The sequence below is a fragment of the Penicillium lagena genome (genome assembly GCF_028827675.1).
Source record: "Penicillium lagena strain IBT 129212 chromosome Unknown utg000003l_segment0_segment0, whole genome shotgun sequence".
NCBI classification, from domain to species: domain Eukaryota; kingdom Fungi; phylum Ascomycota; class Eurotiomycetes; order Eurotiales; family Aspergillaceae; genus Penicillium; species Penicillium lagena.
The window spans coordinates 951,310-971,736 of NW_026623224.1; the positions used below are offsets into that span (position 1 = coordinate 951,310).

General features: G+C 54.6%; 9 protein-coding genes across 9 annotated transcripts; 3 read left to right on the forward strand and 6 right to left on the reverse strand.

Moving 5' to 3' along the window:
• Window positions 1-272: 272 nt before the first annotated feature.
• N7510_005528 (SDR family oxidoreductase) lies at window positions 273-1,208 on the reverse strand (the record flags this gene model as incomplete). Its single annotated transcript, XM_056977454.1, has 1 exon — window positions 273-1,208. One exon carries the CDS (start codon window positions 1,206-1,208, stop codon window positions 273-275), a length of 936 nt encoding a protein of 311 aa, XP_056833486.1.
• Window positions 1,209-1,662: 454 nt separating this feature from the next.
• N7510_005529 (Sec1 family protein) lies at window positions 1,663-3,285 on the reverse strand (the record flags this gene model as incomplete). The annotated part of the gene is made up of 2 exons (XM_056977455.1): window positions 1,663-2,292; window positions 2,353-3,285. 2 exons carry the CDS (start codon window positions 3,283-3,285, stop codon window positions 1,663-1,665), a joined length of 1,563 nt encoding a protein of 520 aa, XP_056833487.1.
• Window positions 3,286-3,414: 129 nt separating this feature from the next.
• Window positions 3,415-3,705, reverse strand: N7510_005530 (Vacuolar protein sorting-associated protein 45; the record flags this gene model as incomplete). Its single annotated transcript, XM_056977456.1, has 1 exon — window positions 3,415-3,705. One exon carries the CDS (start codon window positions 3,703-3,705, stop codon window positions 3,415-3,417), a length of 291 nt encoding a protein of 96 aa, XP_056833488.1.
• Window positions 3,706-3,877: 172 nt separating this feature from the next.
• N7510_005531 (lysophospholipid acyltransferase) lies at window positions 3,878-5,650 on the forward strand (the record flags this gene model as incomplete). The annotated part of the gene is made up of 3 exons (XM_056977457.1): window positions 3,878-3,944; window positions 3,998-5,116; window positions 5,172-5,650. Coding segments are annotated over 3 exons (1,665 nt in total), but the record flags the coding sequence as incomplete, so codon positions are not given.
• Window positions 5,651-6,680: 1,030 nt separating this feature from the next.
• N7510_005532 (putative serine-rich protein) lies at window positions 6,681-8,852 on the reverse strand (the record flags this gene model as incomplete). The annotated part of the gene is made up of 2 exons (XM_056977458.1): window positions 6,681-6,719; window positions 6,780-8,852. 2 exons carry the CDS (start codon window positions 8,850-8,852, stop codon window positions 6,681-6,683), a joined length of 2,112 nt encoding a protein of 703 aa, XP_056833490.1.
• A 1,171-nt stretch (window positions 8,853-10,023) lies between these two features.
• N7510_005533 (CAAX prenyl protease RCE1) lies at window positions 10,024-11,276 on the forward strand (the record flags this gene model as incomplete). The annotated part of the gene is made up of 4 exons (XM_056977459.1): window positions 10,024-10,078; window positions 10,166-10,206; window positions 10,272-10,652; window positions 10,719-11,276. 4 exons carry the CDS (start codon window positions 10,024-10,026, stop codon window positions 11,274-11,276), a joined length of 1,035 nt encoding a protein of 344 aa, XP_056833491.1.
• Window positions 11,277-11,652: 376 nt separating this feature from the next.
• On the reverse strand, window positions 11,653-16,426 carry N7510_005534 (leucine--tRNA ligase NAM2; the record flags this gene model as incomplete). Its single annotated transcript, XM_056977460.1, has 5 exons — window positions 11,653-14,052; window positions 14,115-14,577; window positions 14,888-15,507; window positions 15,566-16,114; window positions 16,400-16,426. The coding sequence occupies 5 exons, from the start codon at window positions 16,424-16,426 to the stop codon at window positions 11,653-11,655; spliced, it is 4,059 nt and encodes a 1,352-aa protein (XP_056833492.1).
• A 1,283-nt stretch (window positions 16,427-17,709) lies between these two features.
• On the forward strand, window positions 17,710-19,120 carry fdh (formate dehydrogenase (NAD+) FDH1; the record flags this gene model as incomplete). The annotated part of the gene is made up of 4 exons (XM_056977461.1): window positions 17,710-17,898; window positions 17,950-18,125; window positions 18,177-18,721; window positions 18,780-19,120. The coding sequence occupies 4 exons, from the start codon at window positions 17,710-17,712 to the stop codon at window positions 19,118-19,120; spliced, it is 1,251 nt and encodes a 416-aa protein (XP_056833493.1).
• A 299-nt stretch (window positions 19,121-19,419) lies between these two features.
• N7510_005536 (uncharacterized protein) lies at window positions 19,420-19,932 on the reverse strand (the record flags this gene model as incomplete). Its single annotated transcript, XM_056977462.1, has 1 exon — window positions 19,420-19,932. The coding sequence occupies one exon, from the start codon at window positions 19,930-19,932 to the stop codon at window positions 19,420-19,422; it is 513 nt and encodes a 170-aa protein (XP_056833494.1).
• Between the last annotated feature and the right edge of the window lie 495 nt (window positions 19,933-20,427).

The window sequence follows — 20,427 nt, forward strand, 5'->3', positions numbered from 1 at the left end:
AACAGCGAGAAGATTGGTCATTTACGGCTGTTAGCCGCGTAGCCATGGCTTTGGGCATGTTGGACTGCGATGTCATCGCAGAATTTGGGATCCGCTGCATCACTGCTGCAGGTCTGTCTGCAAAGTGCAATTATGACTTCCAGAGGGGGAACGAAGATGGCGTCCTATAGTCTGGGCTGGGTTGGGTATGCCGCTTGGTCAGACGGGTTCGTAGATGAAATTCATGAACTTCAGGGGAAGAAGTAGATCATCCAGTCCCCATTGGAGTACTCTCAACCATCATTCCCTTCCCCCAAATTCGCCGACTGCTCACGAGCACCAATAGCAGGCTGCGTCTCCCCCAAAGGAAAGCTAAGATGCTTCCAGTCCTCAATCTCCTCAATGATACACTTCAGACGGTCCCTTATACTCTCCACAGCATAAGTCCCCAGAATCAGCCGCAGAGGCGGGTACGAGCAATGACCCAGCTGCCAGACCAGGTGCGCAGCCTTGACCGCGCTAGCAGGTTGCTTATCGCCTAGCCACATGAGCATGCGCCGCGCGTGCGCAGCGGGCGATGTAGGCGTGTTGTACGGCTCGCTGGGCGGCTTGACCAGGAAATGGCCGTATAACGGTAAAGGCGAGGAGAGATTGTGTTCGGAGGGATTCGCCGCCATGGCAGACGGCGAGACCAAATCGGCAATATCGTCGCGCCGCATATGTCCCGGCTCGACGAGCGTGCCCTTGATATTAAAGCTGTCGACTTCGTAGAGCATGGACTCCATGAGTCCCTCCACCGCATACTTGCTCGCGCAATAGGGTCCCAAGCCCGGAACGCCCAGTGCGCCGCTCGTCGAGCTGAAAACGAGGTACCGGCCCGCGCGGCGTTCCCTGAAATGTGGGAGTGACAATTGGATCATGTTCAGGGTACCCATGAAATTTGTCTCGAACTGGTTCCGGATATCGAACTCGTCCTGGTCCTCGCATGCGCCGATCACGCCGTACCCGGAGCAATTGGCTATCACGTCGATGCGCCCGAACCGCGCGATTGTCTGCTCGATGACGCGCTGGACAGTGTCTCTCGCGCGAACGTCGCACAGAAGGCCCATGCAGTTAACGTGCTCGTTTTCTAGCTCCTTCATGCATTCAGGACTGTTCTCGTAGGTACGGCCGACGGCGGCGACGAGGTCGTTGTGCGATAGCGCGGTTTTGACAAGTGAGCGGCCCATGTGGCCTGTTGCTCCGAAGATCTGGCAGAAGTCATTCGGATGTTAGATTTGTCATTGAATTGAGGGTTCGAGGCGAGGAGTGTAGGGTGGGAGCAAGCAAGAACACACCAGCCATACGAGGGGTTTGGGTGGATTCTGAGGGCCCGGAGGGTCGGTGGTCGAGGGTAGATGCAGTCGCGGCTCGCGCGCTGCTATCGGGGAAGAGGCCCCCTGTTTGGGGGGCGAATTCTGGTCCATTACGGCGGAGGATGAGAGGTGAAGTGAAGAGAAGGTATGTCCGAAGGTGAGATTCTTCTCCGCATTGGGCGGAATGCCTTGGGCCAATGGTGATCTACTTAACTATAGGAACCACAACACCAGAAAGACAAACCTTGAATTTACCCAGGATATAGTTACACCAGCTAACTAACTATTCACTATGCAAGCCCCCCACCAACTCCATCAAATCAATCAATTACCGCCCAACCTCCCGTCGCAGCCGTCCGGCGGCTGTCGTAGGCTCAGACTCCGGCCAACTACCGACGGCATCGCCAACTTCTTCCAGGAAGGTCGTGCTGTTGTGGATGGAGGTGCCTCCCAACACAACGCGGACACCCGGGGAACTGGCGTTGACCTGCGCTACCATCTTGGCCTCTTCATATGTAACGCCGCCGACCATAAAGATGATGATGTCCTGCGGTTTGTCCCGCGTGTGTCCGCTACCCTCTAAGAAGGGGTACTGCAGTTCCTTCAGGCGACCCTTGATCAGGTTCTGAAGGGTGACCTCGAGCCGCGGGGAGTGCTGAGTGTAGACGTTCTCAACACCTTTCAATCCTTTGAAGCGGTCTCTCGCCCCAGAGAAGAACGAGGTCGATTCGAACAGATCAGAGAATCCGCCTGCAACCGGTGGGGCCTGCAGAGAGTGGTGATACGCGAGCAGCTTCGAGATAATGTTCACGCGGCTGGAGGGGACACCGCCAGCGGTAACCAGCAAATCCAGGAGAGCTAACACAGAGTTGTTCTGCTGTTTCTCGTAGCGAAGGGCATACAAAGCCACTAAGCGCAGCTTATTCTCGGCCGGTACGTTGGGCAATTGGATGATCCGCTGCAGTGACTGGAGAGAAGGTCAGTCAAGCCTGGATGGTTTGGCCATATATCAGCATACCTTGAGATCGTTGGAGTGGTTCTCATTGCACGCCAGACTCTGCTCTAGCTCGCTGACGTCGAGGAGATTTTCTTCGCCAACTCGTCGACTGAGCTCGCCCACAAGGGTAACATGCTTGCTCACGTTGCCCGAGAGCTTGCGGAACTCGGGATAATCCTCCACAAAGCGCTTCATGTCAGTAATAGACTCAATGTTCATGGTGCTCTGCGTTTTAGTCTGGTACTGCTCCACATATTCCTTGATGTTCTGGCCGAGGTCACCAAAGTTCTGGTACATATTCTTCTTGAAGAACGGGTCTTGGTCCTGCGCGAGCACAATCTCTTGGAGCTCTGGCCGAATCTCGGGTACATCATGCAGGTCTACCCGCCCGTTGTGGATGCCGAGCATCTCGTGAACCATCGCTTGATATGTCCACTGGGTGAGCAACGGGGTAATCGGGTCATCGCGTCGGTCCAGAACGAGCAAGATGGGAGGCGTATCGGTGCGCCGGAAATTAAACAGCTGCTCCTCCTGTGTCAAGTGGTATCGAACTTCCGTCGCCAGTTTACGGGCCAGCAGACTATTCTTCTCATAGCGAATCAATGGGTTCTTCTTTAGGGAGAGCAGCATGGCCAGCGTCCCCTCGGTGGCCCGCTGGAGTGCATCCGAGTTCCACAAGTCTGGCGAATGGCTCCATAGTCGCTGTAGCGGAAAGCCCATATTTAAGGCACACAGGTCCGAGTTGACGACAATGAAGTCGGCGTATTGTTCCTGGACGAGGTGCACCACCTCATGGCTGTCGGCCTCAGCGAGTCGTTCCAGGGATGATTTGCGGATGATGTTGCTCAGATAAATATAGTACTCGCCGTATTTGGGTTCTCGGAGCTCGTCGATCAGCAGCTGGATGGAAGTCGGGGATGGGCGCACGAAACACAGGCATCGCAGGTGTCGCATCTTCTCGCGCGCGGAGTTGTCGAGGCGGTCAATGAGGTACACTTCGTGATTGAGGAGCGCCGACTGGGTGATGGCGGTCGAGACAATGGGGACCTGGGCCGGAAAATGTTAGCTATCATTGCCGGAAGGTCACGAGCAGAGCGCATCTCCCACTGTCTCACTATCGAGAAGCAGGATCTTCATCTTGGTGGACGAAGACCCCGTAGCCGACTCGCCCGCCGTCACCATCTTGGAGATGTAGCCGGACACAGCTGCGACGACGTCCATGATGGGCGAGAGCGCGCCACCAGACAGGCGAGATGGAGGGAGTATAAAATGGAGGAGAAGTGGTAAAGGAGTGTTTGTTGTATTGTTGCGCAGTTGATGTGACGAAGGGGAGTCTCGAGTGCAGATCACCGGGGCGGGAGAAACACATGACATCGTTCTCCATTCCTCCTGCTTCTTTTTCTCTCTTTCCTTGTTTTCTCGCCCTCTATCATCTGTCTGTCGAATGCTCTAACAACTGACTGCCTGCCCTCTGGGTTGACAGCATTCTAACCATGCTGCCCTACATTAACGCCCGTTCGTCTTTCTGCACCCCTTCGACTGAGCTCCAACTGACTCCCCCCGCATAGTATTCGACTACCCGGCTCGGCTCACTGGCGCATCCACCGATGAGTGTATGTTCGGTTTCCTGCACTGAACAGCTCCAGCATTCTGACTATTCCTCTAGTGAAGCTCATCACCTCGTTCCTCCTATCCTACCCGCTAGCCGGCCTTCTTAAACGCATTCCCGACGGCCAGCCGTGGAAGAAAAATGCCTTCGTTACCGGCGTGTCGCTCTTCTACCTCGTTGGTCTATTTGACCTGTGGGATGGCCTACGCACTCTTCTGTACAGCGCAGCAGGCACATACGCCATCGCTTACTATGTAGACGGGTCGCTCATGCCATGGATCGGGTTCCTGTTCTTGATGGGCCACATGTCGATTAGCCATATTCACCGCCAAATCCTCGACGATCCGCAAGTAATTGATATTACCGGTGCACAGATGGTGCTTGTCATGAAGCTGTCGGCCTTCTGCTGGAACATCCATGACGGCCGTCTGCCTCAGGACCAGCTGTCCGACCCGCAGAAGTACTCCGCTATCGCCAAGTTTCCGGGTATCTTCGACTACATGGGCTATGTGCTCTTCTTCCCGGCGCTTTTTGCCGGTCCAGCGTTTGAATATAATGACTACCGCCGCTGGATCGACACCACGCTCTTCGACATTCCCCCCGGCACGGACCCATCCAAAGTGCCTCCAACGCGGAAGAAGCGCAAGATTCCCCGCAGTGGAACGCCCGCCGCAAAGAAGGCGGCCACTGGACTGGGCTGGATCTTCTTATTCTTGCAGCTGGGCTCCTACTACACCAAGGAGTTTGTGCTCTCGGACGAGTTCATGGCGTATACCTTCGCGCGTCGTGTGTGGATCGTGTACATGCTTGCATTCACCACTCGCCTGAAGTATTACGGCGTCTGGTCTTTGACAGAGGGCGCCTGTATCCTTTCTGGCATGGGATATAACGGCTTCGACCAGAAGACTGGTAAGGTGTTTTGGAATCGCCTGGAGAACATCGATCCCTGGAGCCTCGAGACGGCCCAGAACTCGTACGCGTATCTGGGCAGTTGGAACAAGAATACCAACCACTGGCTGCGCAACTACATTTATCTGCGGGTCACTCCGAAAGGCAAGAAGCCTGGCTTCCGGGCCAGCTTGGCCACTTTCGCGACCAGTGCGCTGTGGCACGGTTTTTCCCCGGGCTACTACCTAACCTTTGTTTTGGGCTCGTTCATTCAGACTGTTGCAAAGAGTAAGTCCTTTCATACCTTCATTCTCTGCAACACAAGCTAATGGAAACACTTAAGACTTCCGCCGCTACATCCGCCCCTTCTTCCTCACACCAGACGGCACAAAATCCACGCCCTACAAGCGCTACTACGACATTCTCAGCTGGGCCGCGACGCAACTAACTCTATCATTCGCAGTACTTCCCTTTATCTTTTTGGGCTTCAGTCAATCCATCGCCGTCTGGCGCCGCGTCTATTTCTACGGGATCATCGGCAACATCGTGTCCCTCGCGTTCTTCCTCTCCCCAGCAAAGGGCTACTTGATTTCTATCCTGAAACGTCGCAACCGGCCCCATATCATGCGCACCGTCAGCCAGGAGACTGTACGCGCGCCGACATTAGGCCTGCCTTATGATCCGGAGCGAGACTTCGATGAGGCCGTGCAGGAGGTCAAGGCGGAGATTGAGTCCCGCCGCAGACGCGGGAGTGCGGTTACGATGCCTTCCGGTGAGGAGTTGAAGATTGCTGTGGAGCAGAAGATTGGGCGGAAGCTTTAGTGGGGAACTGTGGCCGGGAAAGGAAGCTCTTCAAGGGGGCTTAAGACCCTGTATTGGCGCCGTGGAATTCTCAACCCTCCATTGTATAATTTCGACGAATGGACGGCCGCACGACCAGTCCAGAATCGATGGACCAATCAGTGTCAGCGACCATGAGAGAACCGAACGTATGAAATCCCTGGAGCAGTTGGTGGACGATGAGGTGTATGCAAGGGGTGGAGCTATAGAGAGCCGGCGGGAAATATGTATGTACATATACAGATGGGCTCTCTTCACCCCTTTCTGTAATTTTTGATTGTGTTGGGAGTACACTGTGATGCCCTGGTTGGTGTGTGTAGCATCTTAATCCGAGGCAATGATTGTGAACCCCATATTATTAAGAGTGATAGACCTATTGTTGGTCACTTTCTCCGTACTATATAATAGTTCTCGTAAACAACAACTCCGGTCAAGAAGCACGATGAGTCTAGAAGAAAATGAAATCGGCTGCGGATAGATAGTGTCACATTAAGTACATGATGAAGAGGAAGAAGAAACAAGAGAAATGTATGTCAAAACATGACAAGCAGAAAAACGAGTTGAGTCAAGTCAGGTGCAATCAGGCCAGACATATCCATTACAGGGGTCATATCGTATAACCATAAGTAAAAGCCAACATCACCATCATCACCAAAAAGGCAGGGAGATGGGGCCAGACGTAACGAAAATTTAAAAGCGGGATAATTATATATGCATACAGTCGTTGTTGCTTTCGTGCAGTCGTGTGGAAGATGTTCAGTGAAGCGAAGATAAATGAAGCATGCCCGTTGAAGTGTTCGGGGAAGGGGAATCGAAGGAAATATAAGAAACGACGTAGGGTGGATGGAGAAGGATGTGCGTGCTGAAACAGTAAAGAAAATGCACAGTTGGCGTAATGTAAATAGTCGGCGAGGAGTCGGATCGGAGACTCCATGCCGTCGTAAGAAGAAATGCAATCGAAGGAAATCAAGTCATGAAAGTAAAGAGCAGTTTTTGGACGGAAGGCGAGACATCAAAAGCCGTTGGTAGTACCGATAATAGCGAGCGCGATCTAAACAGAGTCTGTTAGAAATCCAATCCTTGTTTCAGTTGAAAGAAAAAGGTAACTCACAATAACGACGAAAATCACCACACCCAGCGACACCATCCACCGATTAAGATTCCTCCACCAGCGCGCATTCTCATACCGCCGCTGATGCAGACTCATCAACTGCGTCTCAAGCGCAGACTCAACGTCTGTATCTGGATCACCCTTCTCGCCTGGCAATTTTGGCTGTCTAGGCAGTGGGAGGAAACTCGCGATGATCCAGGAGAACGGGAAGATAAATCCGACTAAGAAGGCGTATACTTGAACATTGCGCCGGCTCCACGTCGGCTCTGTGGTTGTGTCTATTGACGGGGCCTTCCATCCACTGACGGAATACTGAATCAGACGTCTGTCCTGATACAGGTGCGGAGACCAGCTGTGGCGCAGGCGGTTGCGCGGCGTGCCTACGATCTCGATATCCTGTGGATCCGGACCGGGAACCCAGTGGGAGCGAGGGTCGCGGGGATCGCTGTCCACGCGCCGTTGGAAAATCCGGGCGCGTTCGGGGGAACGCGGTCTTTCCGGAGACCGGGGGCGAGAAAGGTTGAGTGGGGAGGGCATCATACCGAAGATACTGGAGTTGCCTGTCCCGGGCCGGGAACCTGGTCGGCTGAGGTCCCACATGGACATGTTTAGAGCGGAATTGAGGCCCATTGCGTCGGCGCGGTAGTAGATCTTCGCCCAGGCAGGCAGGATGTGCATGATTGTGTTGGTGGCTGTCCCGGAACGCTTGAGGCTGCGGGAGCTGTCGCTTCTCTTTGAGCCGGAGGAGAGACTCGTGGGCATGCTAGGGCGAGTGGGTAGGTTTGTCAGGCTGTCCTCGCGCTGGTCTTCTTGGGAGTTCCGAACAAGCCACACGGTGGATCTGGTATTTGTTTTTACCAATGCAGCTGCTGGTACAGCGGGTTCATCTGTGTTATCTGAAGGTCCTTCCGGCGGTGGGGTTTGGGCCATGATTTCCTCTGCGGAGAAAACAGAAGATACTCGGGACAGATGAGGGTTCCAACGGCCAGAGGCTGGACCGGGAGTGAAGTCTCGGCCAGGTGTAAACTCCCGGTGGTGATCTGTGGAAACGGATGTTTCTGCCCGGGAACTGGATGATGCAGCACGAATCCGGGGATATTGGATTTGGATGCCGCTTTCTATTGCCGCAGCGAGATCGGCTACCGAGCGAAGACTGCGCGAGGATGAGGTTCCGGAGCGTGACCGGCTACCACCACTGCCAGAAGGACGTCTAGACCAGGAGCGGAAGGATGTGACGGACTGGTAGGGTGGAGTTGACCGGAAAGACTGCGAGCCCGAACTCACTTGCTCCGACGAGGGCGTATAGATCCATGGGGCTGCACCGGGGTGTCTCACAACCGTCCCGTGTGAGTTATATGAAGAAAGCGAGTTTGCCCGTGGATCCGAGAACGAGTAGGATCTGCCTCGGGAGGAAAAATTGGCGCTTGAGTTGTTGAGAGTCATGAAGTTAGGGCTTGATGGAACCCCAATGGGCATGACGTTGGGACTGGAGCTGCCAATGGTAGTTTGCTCCCGTTCTCCTGGTGATGGAGGTGATGTTGGAGGTTCTGAGAGTACTGGTTTGATTGTTGGCGTAGCTGTGGGCAAGACGATCATCTCGTCATCTGAATATTCAGAGCCGGAGTCCTCCTCCGTCAGACTATGGACGGCTTTGAACGATGACGCCTCCGGTAAAGAGGTTTTGCTGGATGTGAGATTTGGATCGTCTTCCCACATGTCTCCGGTATCAACAGTCGACGAGACATCCCAAGTCTCGCTGGTGGAATGCTCCAGCATACTGCTCCGAGCACCATAACTGGTGGAAGTTGTAGACCAAGTAGCTGTCGAAGGCCCCGGCATAAACCGTGTATCTGGAAGGTATTCCCGCTGTCCTTTGCCAGGGGCAGGCAGGAAAATCTGCTCCGGTTTGGTTGGGAAGGGTGTGGCCGTATACACATCCACATCAGCATCCTCCTTCTCACAAACCATCCGCAATGACCGCGTGGGCGATCTTTCATTCGTATGCGCGGACGTTCGCTCTTGCAAAGCCCTCCGCTGTCGAGGCGGAGAGGATGATTTGGCTCTTGAACGCATGTTGTCGAGGGAATATTATTGCATGTTCGAGAAAAAACGGCGGAACGAGGGACAAGCGCGTCTAATAAAAGAAGGCGCCAAAGAATCGTGGGGCAATCAATCAAGAATGCAGAATCACGAATGACGAAAGAATAATATTTATCTTTTCCTAGATCGGAACGATGTAAGGAATGCTCCGTGGCTGGGCGAGTAGATCGGATATCGATAGTTGAAATGAGGGTCTATAGTCAGTCACGAAGGTCGGGGACTCATTAAAGGTAATAATAAAAAAAGAATTAAAAGATCGTTTCAGACATTAAAGAGCGTAACGAAGGACTGGAAGAAAAAGAACGAACAACTGGGAAGCACAACATGAGACAAGAGGGAGCGCCGAACCAAGGGGGGGCCGGGAATTTTGTTGCCCAGCGGCGGTGAGCGTCAGCCCTCCAGCGCCTATCACATCGAGTCGGGGGGCGCAGGGGTATGCAGCCCGTTGACTCGGCCAGGCTGAGAGGGTGCCGATCTGGCTGCACCGCGATGAAGTGATGAGTCGGGGTTGGATTGGAATTAGGTCTTGAAGCTATAGACTAGGTGGTCCAGAGACCTGTCACCCACGCTATACTCCTCCTATACTCCGAGAGACATGATTATTGTCTTCGCATGTCCATATCCTGGTCCCTGTGCCTGTCCTGTCAGCCCCACCCGACTGAGTTGTTCCTGATCCGCCGGGATGAGTTAGCGAATGATGGTGATAAGCGCCCGTATTGATGTCCTTCCCAGCCCTCTATTGCAGTGATTGCCACGCTATTGCTCATGAGGTCGGAGAATTCGGCCACGGTCCCTGCTTGCTGGGGGTTTCGCAAGGGATGACCGGCAGACGATGGCTCACATCGGACCGCAGGGGATCCACGCGAGCTGGGTCCATCAGTTCGGAAGAACTTGGTGGCAGCTATTTTGGGACACTCCCTGTAGACTAGAGACTACGACATGATCATGTACTTGCGAGGACAATAGTTAATTAAAAGAAACAATAAGAAAGTCAATGTGACAGGGTATTACCAATATTACCACTCCCTACACTGTAGCCACAATACCGTACTGTCACTGGCGGTCACCCGCCACAAAGCCACCCGGCCGTCTCCAACACATTCGAACCAGCATAAAACCTCACCTCACCCCAGTCCTGACCACCATGGCGCCAGTCTCCATCCTGGCAAGACTCCGGGGCATGTACTCGGGGAAGATGGGTATGTCCATGTCCCAACACGCGTAGCAGACCTAGGCCAGGCAGAAAGGCAGACAGACAGACAGGTCAGACTAACGCAAAGTCGCAGATGAACCCGCGTTGTCAGTGCACTCCGTGGTGCTGGTCTCGGTATGTCCACATACATCACTTCTTTCGGGACGCAGTCAATATTGACTATTTAACTCTAAAAAAAGATCCTCCTCACATGCGTCTATGTGGCCCCTTTCTATCTCTCCCCAGCCACGCGACCATCTCCCAGCCTGAGCAGAGACGCGCCTTCTGTGATCCGCGCGCGCATTCGCGCCGTCACGGCGTCTTGCTTCGTTAGCTCTGTCGTCGTGCTGTGGATCATTGTCGAAGAAGGCAATTCCTCGTTCGGCGCCGCGCTCAGCGCCCTTGGCTGGTGGCCCATCGATCTGGGTGACATCATCCGCTGTGTCTTGCTAACTGCCATCCTCTTCCTGGGGCCCCTGTTCGAGAGGGGCGTGGTCGAGGGCGAATGGCGGAGTTGGTTTCGCAGAGCCAAGTTCTCTGAGAGTCTGGGCGGCTGGATTGGGTGGCGCAATTATGTGGCCGTAAGTACCCAAATCAAATGCCCCTTTTCTTTGTGACTAATTTGATACTGATCATTTGTCAATCAGGGCCCTGTGACGGAGGAAATCATGTTCCGCTCTGCCATCATTCCGCTGCATATGCTGGCGGAGGTGTCTCCCAGCCGGATTGTCTTCGTGGCACCGCTGTACTTTGGCATCGCACATGTGCACCACTTCTACGAGTTCTGGCTGACGCATCCGGACACCGCAGTGCTGGCCGCGGTGCTGCGGTCGCTGTTCCAGTTTGGTTACACGACTATTTTTGGCTGGTATGCCACGTTCCTGTATCTCCGAACGGGATCTCTGCCGGCGGTGATTCTCGTCCACAGCTTCTGCAACTGGTGCGGCCTGCCTCGGTTTTGGGGACGGGTGGAGGCCGGTGAGCCGCTTGGTCCGCCTTTGGCAAAGTCCAAGGAGGATGCTGATGGTAATGCCTCCAGTTCGGTGTACGTGGCGGACGGCACCCTGGGCATTGGTTGGACTGTTGCGTACTACATCTTCCTGGTTACGGGGGCTGTGGCCTTCGGGCTCACTCTGTGGCCGCTGACGGAGTCGTATCATGCTTTGACTTCTTTTTCGACGAGCGCAACAACCTCGTCGTCATGATCTGATGGTCCTTACATATCTCTTTGGCATGTGCCAGGTCTTGATTGTCCATCTGCTTGGCATTGTTGTACATTATCATATCGGACATAGATTGCATCATGCATCCTCGGTTCTATATCTAGGAGATGAAATCTAACCACCCAGATAACCCTGTTGTCGGGTATACATATCCGTGACCTCCCTCGCCGAGATAGAATCTGAGCAAGGCTTAATTAACCACGTCTTTCGGCCCTCTGTCCCACCGGGGGCTACAGTCTGTCCGTCCCACGGGGAAAGAAAAGAGATATTTTAGGGAAGATATTCCAATCCTAATATACACGTCTCTATATCGCTAGTAAACAAACGGAAAAGTTTCATACATGAGAGGAGTTTCTTGTTAGAACACCACGTTAACCAAATTGCCCCCCTGGACAACAATCACCCGTCGGCGCTTCTCCCAATCATTCTTCTCGCGAAGCCATAACTGTCCGTCCTCGGTTTCGAGGACCTGTTTCACAATCCAGTCCTGTTCCTCCTGCGAGGGCGGGGCGTTTTTGCCCTTTGACTTGGGAGAAGGTGTTGGCGATTGCATTCGTGGAATGGTCACCGCGCAGCGCAGCTTGCCGTTTATCTGGACGGCGACGGTCTGGCCGCCGCGAGAGGACAGAATATCCACTTGTTCAGAGGTGAGGAGCGGAGTGGGCCAGGTGGATGAGTGGATTGATGGCACTGGGTTCGTCTCAGATTCCTTCAGGTTCAGGACTTCCCAGCATTCGGAGGAGAGAGCGGGTGCGATTGGGGCTAAGAGGCGTAGGAGGGATGAGACGGATAGGTAGAAGATAGCGGGGGAAGAAGGGGGCGAGGATATGAGAGTGTTGGTTAGCTTGGTCAAGTCCGAAATGACCGTGTTGAGCCCGTAGGGATTCTTTTCGATACAGGCTGTCACGGATGAGATTGTGTTGTGGGTGGCCAAGATGGCATCGGCGTCTGCGTCGCTCAGATCCTGTAGGGACGATGGGAGAAAAGCTGCATGCGCAGTAGACCCTTTTTTTAGAGATAATCCCGATTCCTTCACCACATCACCCGCATCGTAGACAAGTTTCGAAAGTCGACCGAACCAGCGCTCGACACCAACAATCTTCGCTTCATCCCACTCGAGGACTTCACTGACCGGAGCCGAAAACAGGATCTGCGCGCGAGTTGCATCGGCGCCGTACTTCAACGCACACACTGTGGGATCCACCCCGTTGTGTTTGCTCTTTGACATCTTCTCAAATGAGATGTTGGGCGCCACCTTAGTGCCGCTGATCAAAGGCTTGTCCGGGTTGGTAAGGTCCACTTCAGACGGAAGCAGGAACCGGCCGGTCGAGGGCTCTGAGAAAGTTTTGCCGTGGACCATTCCCTGAGAGAGCAGCATCTTGAATGGCTCTGCCGGGGTTTCGCTGGATGCCGGGAAAAGTTCAGACTGAGCAAGGAACTTGTAAATGAATCGGGCGTAGAGCAGATGCAGGATGGCATGTTCGACGCCTCCAATATAGATATCTACCGGGCACGCCACAGAGGGTGAGAAGGGGGCTTCCTTGTTCGCCGCATCCAAGAAGCGCAGGTAATACCAAGATGAGTCCACAAAGGTGTCCATGGTATCTGTATCACGCCGCGCGGGCCCTCCGCAGCTTGGACAGTTGGTATGAAGCCACTCTTCGGATGACTCGAGCGGGTTGCCTTTCTTGCCCTTTAGCCAATCTCCTTGAATTTTCGGGAGCTTCACTGGAAGGTCTTCCGCTGGCACCGGCACGGCACCACAATCACCACAGTGAATTATGGGGATCGGGGCACCCCAGTAGCGCTGACGACTGATCAACCAGTCCCGTAACCGCCAACTCTCAACGAAATCAGCCTGTCCGACTTGCTTGAGATCGGTGACGATCTGGTCCGCGGCTTCTTTCGAGCGCATGCCTTGATATTTCCCACAACGAGACGTGAGGAACCCCTTATGAGTAAAAGCTTTCGCGTCTCGAGCGGGCACAGTCGTGTCTTTCGCTTCTGATGGCTCCGGCTCGATGACAACAGTGATCGACTCTGGGTTCACATTCTCCTTGAAGAACATCATGTCTCGCGTGTCGTGACCCGGGACACCCATCACAGCGCCTCCACCGTAGTCGCCGAGAACGTAGGGTGCCACGAAGACGGAAAGCCGGCGCGCCAAATGAGGGCTGTCGGGGTCGATCTTTTGCAACGGATGCGAGGCCTCGATATCGATCAAGCGGTAGCCAGCCTTCGAGTCCGGAGGAAACGATGACGCCTCCTCCAGAAACTTGCGCAGCTCACCATCCTTCTCGGCAGCCTTCAAGACAAGGGGATGAGTCAACGACAGAGCCAGATATTCAACTCCATGCAAGGTGTCCGGCCGCGTGGTGAACACGTCCACATCGACTTCCTCCTCCCCAGCAAGAACAGGAAACCGAACTTGGGCACCAGCCGACTTGCCCAGCCAATTCCGCTGCATCGACAACACATGTTCTGGCCATCCACCAGTCAACGAATCAAGATCCCTCAGGAGCATCTCCTTAAAGTCGGTAATGCGAAAGAACCACTGCTTCAAATTCAACTTCTCGACCTTCGCACCAGACCGCCATGAGAACCCATTCGCATCCACCTGCTCATTCGCCAACACCGTCTTGTCCACAGGATCATAGTTGACTAATGCCTCCGCCTGGTACGCCAGTCCCTGTTCGTACAGCATGAGGAAGATCCGTTGCGTGTGCTCATAGAATTCCGGTGCGCAGGTTGCCAATTCCTAAACATCCAATAAAAATAAATATCAGCCAGCACAATCCGAATTGATTGACATCAACATACCCGGTCCCAATCAAAGGAAGCGGAAATACTCCGCAATTGCGCCTTCATCTTCGCAATATTCTGCTCCGTCCACTCCGCCGGATCAACGCCTCGCTCGATGGCCGCGTTTTCTGCTGGCAGACCAAACGCATCCCAGCCCATGGGATGGAGGACCTCGTGTCCGCGCATCCTGTAGAACCGAGATATGACATCCGAGATGGTGTAAACGCGGAGGTGGCCCATGTGCAGCGTGCCGGAGGGATAAGGGAACATGGAGAGGATGTAGGATTGCGGTTTGGCAGAGGGTGGGTTGTTTCCCTGCGCTGCCCAGTTCTGCCGCCGCTCCTCTTCCCATCTGGTTTGCCATTTCTTATCCAGCGCCGGCAAGTCGAGTTTTGGGTAGGTCGTCGCGAGGCGGATCGCGGTATGAGGGAGGTTAGAGGAGGTCCGCCGGAGGGACACCGGGCGTGTCGCACACCGCCGGCTGGGGGCCAGGGAGGGCAGTCGGATACGTGAAAGGGTCAGCATGGTCGCTGCTCGGTCATTGTGTCAGCGAGACATGAGTGTGGTGGTGGTAACTGGTGGTGTTTTGTCGAAGTTGCAAACAAAAATTCCGGGGAGTCTCAGAGGCTCCGATTGGACTAGCGCGGTTGGATCAAACTAACTATACACTCAAGATAGTTAACTATCTTGCTCTACTATTCTATCCTCTACCTACCTATTACCCATTTATAACCGTAGAATATCCCCATTCCTGTCAATCCCACCCCGGAAATGGTCCGCGACCACCCTACCCCCCGAGCAGAGTCTCATCCACCACGCCCTGCACATGCTTAGGCTCAACCCGGCCATACCAGATCCCCTTCCCGGCCAGCGGGTGCACTTCCTCGCCCATCCTCATCTTGGGCGGAATATACAGAATGACATTGCCCGCATACTTGTGCCCGCCAACATGGCTAATCAGTCCCAGATGCGCGTGGCGCGGATCGTCCACAATCGTCCCAGTATTATCAGCCGATGTAAACCCTCGCGCTTGCAGCACGCGCTGGAACTCCGTTTCTAAAACAGGCGCCATCATGCCGCAGCGCATGTCGCGGCCTCCGTGGCCGCAGATGAGGATGGTGGGCGAGTAATCGATGTCCACGATGCCTGGGAACTGGGAGGCCAACTCGGGAGAGCGGGTCATTTCGGCGCGCTTGCTCGAGGAGAGGGAAGAGTGCATGTCGTGGAGGTGTGAGGGTAGAAGGAATGCGCGCACAAAGGTCGTCAGGTCTGGAGAGTGATCGGGTGCGATATTCACGGGGATCGAGGGGATGTATTTGAACGCGGGGAAGAGGAATGCAGATGCCGTAGAAGTAGAAGCCGCATCAGCGGGCGCGATACAGGAATTAGAAACTAGGACATTATTGAAGGGCTATCGATCCGAAGAATCAGCAATGGCTCTGCGTGGACATGTCAGGAAGGAAACCTACGTCGAGATACGGACCCCGCCGACCGAGCAGTTGCTTCAATCCGCGCACCAGGCCGCCCCAGCTCGTATTATGACCGTCATTCTCAATGCGACTCTTCCAATCTCGCTGTCCTGTACACACCAACAGCTGCTGCGCATAGGCAACCATCGTGCCGTTCAAAGGGTGGTCATGGTCGATCGGGAGCCCCTCGGGCATGGACGGTGTGGCGGGACAGTCGCAGGTGGATTCGGGACAGGCCTTGGTCACGGGAAAGGGTGGAGGGATGTCTAGTCGCGCGCGCGGACGGCTGGAGTGGCATGGCGTAGTGGAGAGGAAGCGGTGCCGGGGGAGGATGTCAGGCGCGCTGTTCCAGGCGCGCGTGGATCGTGCGAGGGGGTTGGGCGGAGTCTCATTGAGGAATTCGGAAGGAAAAGAGAATAGATGGCGATAAAAGAGAATGTCTAGGAATAAAATGTACAGAGAATGAACGACTGAAGGGATGGAAAGACGGAGGAAATTGTCCGCTGTCACTGTGTCCGAGGCCGAGTCAACTCGGAGCGGAGATAACCGCTGAGCCACATGGATTCAGGGAAACAACTGAGCAGAGAACAACCGAATCGAAAAAGAGAGCGTATAATGGCAATAAAGAGGCCATGTTCACCAAATAGACGGGTATTGGCTAGAATACCTGTTGCGCGGTGTTTCCCGCAAATAGAATTCCGGAGTGCTCGTCTCTGCCAGGAGTACAGCGAAATATATATCGGGGCAGAACTCAACATATACATCCACGACCCTTCACCCAAATGTCTGCTGGCCAGTCATCACCGTCCATTCCGGTCGCTCGCAGCAATTTACATCGAAGCTCATGTGAAACCACCCCATTGATCGACCTATGCGTAATTGGTTTCGACAGATCGGCCGCTAACTATGGAGATTGAACACGTTCAGAGGGGTAGCGGGAGGGGGGAGTGCGAAGTGAGCAGATCGAGCTAGAAATTCTTTCCGCTGGATAGTAATGAATTAGGTCAGAGCTCACAATTGCATTCCCGATGCGACAGAGACAACATGTTCCAGCAGAATGGTAGTTCGTGTCTGGCATTAATAAATAAATCGAGTGCAGGGAAGAAACCAAACATGGTGGTCCCGCCGAGGAGATGCAGCGTCGCCCGACAGGCGGGTTTCTCACACCGGACTCGGCAGAAAGTTCCCAGCTTTCCTCGATCGGGACAACGGGTCCCCTGTGGGAGCGAACGGCGCACAGAATTATTGACGCTTAGTCGGACCCGCGCTCTCCTCACGCCAGCGGGTCTGAGGGGGGAGTATGGATAATGGCCCGAGGAGATGGAGGAAAGTCGGGCCAAGAACGGGGATGACTCGGCGATGGATGTTAATAATGTTTCATGGTGCTTATTTCTGAGACAAGAAGTCCATGATTATGAATGAAGAGCTGGATCGGTCGGTCCATTGTTTGTTGCCGCCATCATCCAGACGGACCGAAAGGTTCCCCTCATTATGTCAGCATCCCCTCGTGCGGAGACCTTTTTAGTTAGTTAGTTTAGTTAGTTGCGTCTTCTTTTTCGATCGGGCCAGTTGAGAAGAATGGGAGCGGGTGTGATTCTGATTACCGGGAGTATTGGGTGCTGTGGATATCCAGTGCGAGGGAGATCCGCTAGACTGAAATAATATAGGGTTCGACTGAAATAGTATCGGGATGGTCATATGTATATGCGCCTGTCAGCAAAGGGGTCAGTGATCATGGAGATCAATAAGACGAACCTTTGACTAGACAGGGAGATCAACACACTCAGACTAGACCCTCTAGAATTCTGCAAGTGACAGGGTTTCGCTGCAACCCACCAATACCCGTCCGCTCTGCCGCGCCAACTCACGCATCCCCTCATGCGGAGACGGGCCCGAGTGGATGCCCGATGTGACCGGGGCCCAAGCACATTTGTGGGATCTTGAGGGGAGACGGCGGATGTCGCACGAGAGGGGGCTATATAATGGTCGAGTCCTTCCCCCAGTTGAGTGGTTGACAAGTAACACCGACCGACCTACAAGGTGCATACCTCCCAGCTTTCCCCGCAGACTCATGACTTCATATAACTAACCGTCCCGTCGCTCCAGTTTTACTACCCACAACTTCACTTCTCACTTTCTTCAAAATGGTATTTCTCCGCTCCCTGTCCCGTCCTCTGCGACGGCCTGCTTCCCAATTTGTTTATGGCCTGTCGAAGCCTGCTGCCCGCACCCCTTGGGTGCGGGCCTCACCTTTGGCCGGCGCTTTTGCCAATGCTCGTACGCTAACCGCGTCTGCCAACCTTCAGGGTAAAGTTCTTCTGGTTCTCTACGATGTAAGTACTGCCCTGGTGAAGGATTTGTCAATCAATGCTAATGGTCTATAGGGTGGCGTGCACGCCAAGGATCAGCCCATGCTGCTGGGCACCACCGAGAATGAGCTCGGAATCCGCAAGTGGCTCGAGGATGCCGGCCACACCTTGGTCACCACCTCCGACAAGGAAGGCGAGAACTCGACTTTCGACAAGGAGCTGGTCGATGCCGAGGTGATCATCACGACTCCGTTCGTCAACCACCCTCAATCCCCAACGAGACTTCGCTGACCATCTCCCAGCTTCCACCCCGGCTACCTGACTGCCGAGCGTCTGGCCAAGGCCAAGAAGCTGAAGCTGGCAATCACGGCCGGTATTGGCTCGGACCACGTCGATCTGAATGCCGCCAACAAGACCAACGGCGGCATCACCGTCGCCGAGGTCACGGGCTCCAACGTCGTGTCCGTCGCCGAGCACGTCGTCATGACCATCCTCGTCCTGGTGCGCAACTTTGTGCCCGCGCACGAGCAGATCCGCCGTGGTGACTGGGACGTCGCGGCTGCGGCCAAGAACGAGTTCGACCTCGAGGGCAAAGTCGTCGGCACTGTTGCCGTCGGCCGTATCGGTGAGCGTGTGCTCCGCCGTCTGAAGCCCTTCGACTGCAAGGAGCTGCTCTACTACGACTACCAGCCTCTCTCACCTGAGGCAGAGAAGGAGATTGGCTGCCGTCGCGTTGAGAACCTCGAGGAGATGCTCGCGCAGTGTGATGTCGTCACCATCAACTGCCCTCTGCACGAGAAGACCCGCGGTCTGTTCAACAAGGACCTGATTTCCAAGATGAAGCCTGGTGAGTCCTTGAGTCCCATGATCTTCCAGACAAACAAAGCCCGTACTAACATGCCCAGGCTCCTGGCTCGTCAACACCGCCCGCGGCGCCATCGTCGTCAAGGAGGACGTCGCCGAGGCCGTGAAGTCCGGCCACCTCCGCGGTTACGGCGGTGATGTCTGGTTCCCCCAGCCCGCGCCCAAGGACCACCCGCTCCGCTACGCCCAGCACCCGTGGGGCGGCGGCAACGCCATGGTGCCGCACATGTCCGGCACCTCGCTCGACGCCCAGGTGCGCTACGCCAACGGCACCAAGGCCATCCTCGACAGCTACTTCTCCGGTCGTGAGGACTACCGCCCGGAGGACCTGATCGTCCACAAGGGTGACTATGTCACCAAGGCGTACGGCCAGCGCAAGTAAACCAACTTCCTCCGGTGCATGCTGCAAATATTTGTTTCTGAGTTTCGATGATGGATGTTAATATTCAATTTCGGATCGACTTCCGCAGCAGGGTTATATACTGGGAAAATTGTAGCATCATTAACGATACCAATGCCATGATATCTTGTTCTGATCGGGTGTTCTCAGTAGAATAGTGTCGATCCCGACCATTTTGGATAGTAGAGTTGTAAGAAAGATGCAACGCATTGCTATGAATAAGGAATAAGAAAAAACGCCGACCTATGAGTTGTAGACACTGACTGACAGAAGCGCAATCATCACCGCCGCCCATTTGACCGCGAATCCACCTCGTCATCACTATCATCCATAAAGCCCTCCTCCAGATCGCGACTCAGCCGCCCCTCCGCCTCGGCCGCCGTACTGCGCCTCCGCTCGAGGGCCTCCCTCCGTGCTGAATTCATATTCATCCCGACCATAATCTCCCCTTCCTCGTCGTCGATGCTGATATTCTCGTGGTCGTCAGCTACGCGGGCCCGCCACGAGGCCGGCAAGAAGAAGCGCATCACGCCGTCGGCGATGCGGTCGCGGAGGGAGAGCGTGTGCGCGGAGATGGAGTGGAGGGGGAGGTATTGTGAGTAGCGTTGGTGGTAGCGCCAGAAGTAAGGGATGATCACGAAGGAGAAGAGGAGGTACACTGTTAGGGCGATTACGGCGGGGATGAGGATTGTCTGCGTGGCGGTGGTGTCAGTGGTTCTTCTTCCTGAGTACGTACTGCTAGTGGAAGTGTAATGGGGAGTTGGTACCTTTGCGAAGCTCACTGAGGATCCCATGGTGCGGGATGAGCCAGCCCACTATTACTTGGGTCAGGGGAATCCTCCTGCCCAGAGTTAACTGGCGCCGATAAGATGGATGGGAAGAAGTAGTCACGTGATTGGAATGTGATAGATCACGTGCCTGATAGTTTCTCCGGCCCGAGAGACAAGAAACCCCCCTAAGCAAGCATAATGTTGTGAATAGTCGACCTCGGGGATTTGTCCTGACTATCCGTCCATCTGTCCATCTTGGCCACTCGCCGCCACGGCGTTCTTGCAGGAACTTGCCTTCCCTTGCTCTTCTCCTTTGGATATCCTTGTCTTTGTCTGGTGAGTGCGGTGCACCGGGCCTTGTTATTGTCCCCTCCCTATCAGCACGGCCTCCCGCTCTACTCTACCGGGGATAGTTCTAACTAACCACTCACACAAAAGGGACCAACCAAAGCGACCTTCTTTTGAATGTTCTCATTTCCAAAGACTTGCGATCCGATTTTGTTTTAACGCCACTCTCGG